Below are 3397 nucleotides of genomic sequence, written 5' to 3'. Positions count from 1 at the left end.
AGAACAGGGGTTTTATATACACTTCGTTAGTCAGCTGATTGCTTGGCTCACTGTGAGCCAAAGTGAGGTGCTGTCATTAAAAATAATAATAGTGAAAAATAATAATAGTGAAAAGCTGTGGTATGAACAGAGCGCACGTAGGACGGCTGTTGGGGGAAAATAGTGCGACTCATTTGTGTGACGTGCCGGAATGGTGTGCTAAATGAGGGCATTTACACTGAAGTGACAACTTTTAAGAGGAAAATGGCTCCGCCACGTAGAAGGAAACACAACTTCATGCAGATGGGGGCTGTGGGACCGATCAAACGCTGCCGCTTTCATGTTGATATGTTATTACTTGAATGAAAAATGAAGGATTATTCAGAGCAGACTGTCATACTAAGGCTGTTTGCTATTTGAGCTCTCTCTCTCTCTCTCTCTCTCTCTCTCTCTCTCTCTCTCTCTCTCTCTCTCGGCTGAGGGCATGGGACATTTCATTGATAACAGAAAGTTAATGAATTAAGCTGAAAACCCATTCAGTCCAAACACATAGGATCATCACCATCATCATCATCATCATCATCATCATCATCATTATCAAAACGCTGTGGTTTTAAAAGCCTGTTGCCTTTTCAGATCAGGACAGATAAACAGTACTTTAAAAGATTATCCATCCCAAACCCTTCCCACCCTGCCCAGACATCACCTCCCAAAAACACATCCTCAGCACAAACACAATTTGCATAATTCATTTTATTCACTGTTATTGTTCTTTTATAGATTTCTTTTTTTGTTGTTTTTTTTTTTAAATAATTGTCGGTTTGCTTTGTGATTTTGTTGTTGTTGTTGTTGTTGTTGTTGTTGTTGTTTTTCATCGTGGACATCCTGTAAGTTAAGCTTGAAGCCCTTGGCTGGGTTGTTTACACATCCTCGTTGATTAACAGGGGGTTGTGGGAGGGGGGTTGTGGGGGGGGGGGGGGGCTGGGGCATGGAGAAGAACTGTCCTCTTTTTCTTTGCCTATCACTCCAAAATTTTAGGTGACCTTGTTTTTTTTTTTTTGTTCCTCTCTCTCTCTCTCTCTCTCTCCCTCTCTCTCTCTCTCTCTTTCTCTTTCAAGCTGTGTATCTCACATAATATTTACACATAATACCCCGGACAACGTCCATTCAAATGATACATCAGAAATAAAGAGGCATGTGCCTTGCTTGTTGACAGAATTTTTTTGTTTGTTTGTTTGTTTTGTTTTGTGTTTCAGTCTCCAGTGTTTTCTCGGAATATTTATTTGCTGGGTTTTGGGCTGAGCTGAGCTTTGCCAAGTGGAATATTCACTTCTCTCTTCACTCATAGATCTCTTTTCAATATAGCCATCTCAGAAATCAACTGTACAGTCATACACAGTGTTTGACTTTCAGTATATTTTTTGGGGGGAGTACATTACTAAAATCCAACATATATATATATATAGATAAGAAAAACAAATCCAACTAAAAGTTATCAAAATCTCAAAAGTAACAAAATCATGCATATTTCCACATTTTCGTTCAGTAAAAACCAAAGAGGGGGTTCCATGAGCAATGGACGCTTCTTTTTTCTTTTCTTTTTTTAATTATTTATTTATTTACACTTAAATTGGCACTGATTTTTTTGTTGTTGTTTGTTTTTGTTTTTTTTGTTTTTTTCTGGAATGATCTTTATGAAACACATCACTCGACTGAGCGCTAACACTCTCTTGGAAAGTTGGCTGCTGGCTCCAATGTTAAGAATAGGTGGACATCCTATTTCAGAGAGCTGAAAAAAAGAAAAAAAAGTTGAAGGAAGAAATGCAGTGGGGACAGTGGAGTGCCTTTTTGGGATGTGGAGGAGAGGGGTCATTCTGCCAAAACTAGAATACGGTGCGTAAGAATTTGTGTGTCGAAAATAAAAGTATAATCTGAGCGGATCTGTCTTTGGAAAAGAACAGAGGGAGGTCAGTCATTTTCTGGAAGGTTTCACAGATTTCTGTCTTTTCGTCGTACATACATGACCCTGTGGAATCCTTAACATAACCCCCCCCGCCCCCCGCCCTCCCCGCCCCCCGCGCCCCAACCCCGACCCCAGTGTGAAAGAGAGAGGGAGTGTGTATTCTAAAAACTCGATAAGAAAAAAGAAAAAAAAAATTCTAAAGCAGCATTACTTGAATCAGGCAAATAAAACACGTTGAAAAGACAGAAGAGAAAATCTAAACAGACAGTGTGAAGCACCTGCTGAGTTTGATGTTTGGGCAGGTGAAGAGGGTAAAAGGGCGGGGCAGCGGTCTCACGTTTCCAGTGTTTCCACGTCAAACAAGTACTTGACAGTTGAACTCAAGTCCTTGCATGTGAACAAACATAAAGATGTGTGTGTGTGTGCGTGTGGGTGCGTGTGTGTGCGTGTGTGTGTGTGCGTGTGTGTATGTGTATGTGTATGTGTGTGTGTGTGTGTGTGAGTATGCGTGTGTATGTGTGTGTGTGGGTGTGTGTGTATGTGTGTGTGTGTGTGTGTATGTGTGTGTGTGTATGTACGTGTGTATGTATATGTGTGTGTGTGCGTGTGGGTGCGTGTGTGTGTGCGTGTGTGTGTATGTATGTATATGTGTGTGTGTGTGTGTGTGTATGTCTACATACTTCATTTAATTCAGTGCAAACACATTTATACCAACCATTGTAAAATCCCTCTCAAACCCTATACTCCTGGACATTAATCATTCAAGCAAGGGGGGTGGGGGAGAGGGGGGGTGCCCATGTCCACCTCTGACCCTGTCCATGTTTTGGGGTTTCCTGTTACAACAAGCAACTTGTGAAGTGAGGGGGGGGGGGTGTTTGGGGTGGGGGGGGGTCAGATTAGTAAGACAGACCTTGCTGTTTGTGAAAGGCTTTGTAGCTACGTCTGCTTTCACCCCTCCCCCTTTCTCGCTACCCCCCCCTCCCATCCCCCCCTCCATCCCCAATCCCAGTCCCCCTGGTCCTAGCACAGCCCGATATACTTCAGATTGTTTTGGATGATCACGTCCGTGACGGCGTCGAACACAAACTGGATGTTGCTGGTGTCGGTGGCGCAGGTGAAATGGGAGTAGATCTCCTTGGTCTCCTTGTTGCGGTTCAGGTCCTCGAACTGTCGCTGCACGTAGACCGCGGCCTCCTCGTAGGTGTTCTGGCCCTTGTAATCGGGGAAGCACACGGTCAGCGGAATGCGCTTGATCTTCTCAGCCAGAAGGTCCTTCTTATTTAGGAAGAGGATGAGAGAGGTGTTGGTGAACCAGTTGTTGTTGCAGATGGAGTCGAACAGGCGCAGGCTTTCTGCCATACGACTCTGTGCGGGGGGTTTGGGGGGGGGGGGGGGAGAGAAAAAAGAGAATCGTGAGCTGTTTTTTTGTCGTCTCGAACTGGAAGACCAACTCTG

At 43.8% G+C, this 3397-nt stretch overlaps 1 protein-coding gene across 1 annotated transcript in view; it reads right to left on the bottom strand.

Annotated features, from left to right (window-relative positions):
• Positions 1-2962: 2962 nt before the first annotated feature.
• Positions 2963-3397, bottom strand: part of gnaz (guanine nucleotide binding protein (G protein), alpha z polypeptide) — a 14361-nt gene continuing 13926 nt past the window's right edge. Inside the window, 1 exon segment of the mRNA XM_030767335.1 lies at positions 2963-3307. Coding sequence (XP_030623195.1) covers positions 2963-3307 — 345 coding nt within the window.

This window comes from Chanos chanos, chromosome 3 (assembly GCF_902362185.1).
Source record: "Chanos chanos chromosome 3, fChaCha1.1, whole genome shotgun sequence".
Lineage (NCBI taxonomy): Eukaryota > Metazoa > Chordata > Actinopteri > Gonorynchiformes > Chanidae > Chanos > Chanos chanos.
The sequence above is the reverse complement of the archived record's forward strand: the minus strand, read 5'-3'. Positions and strand labels throughout refer to the sequence as shown.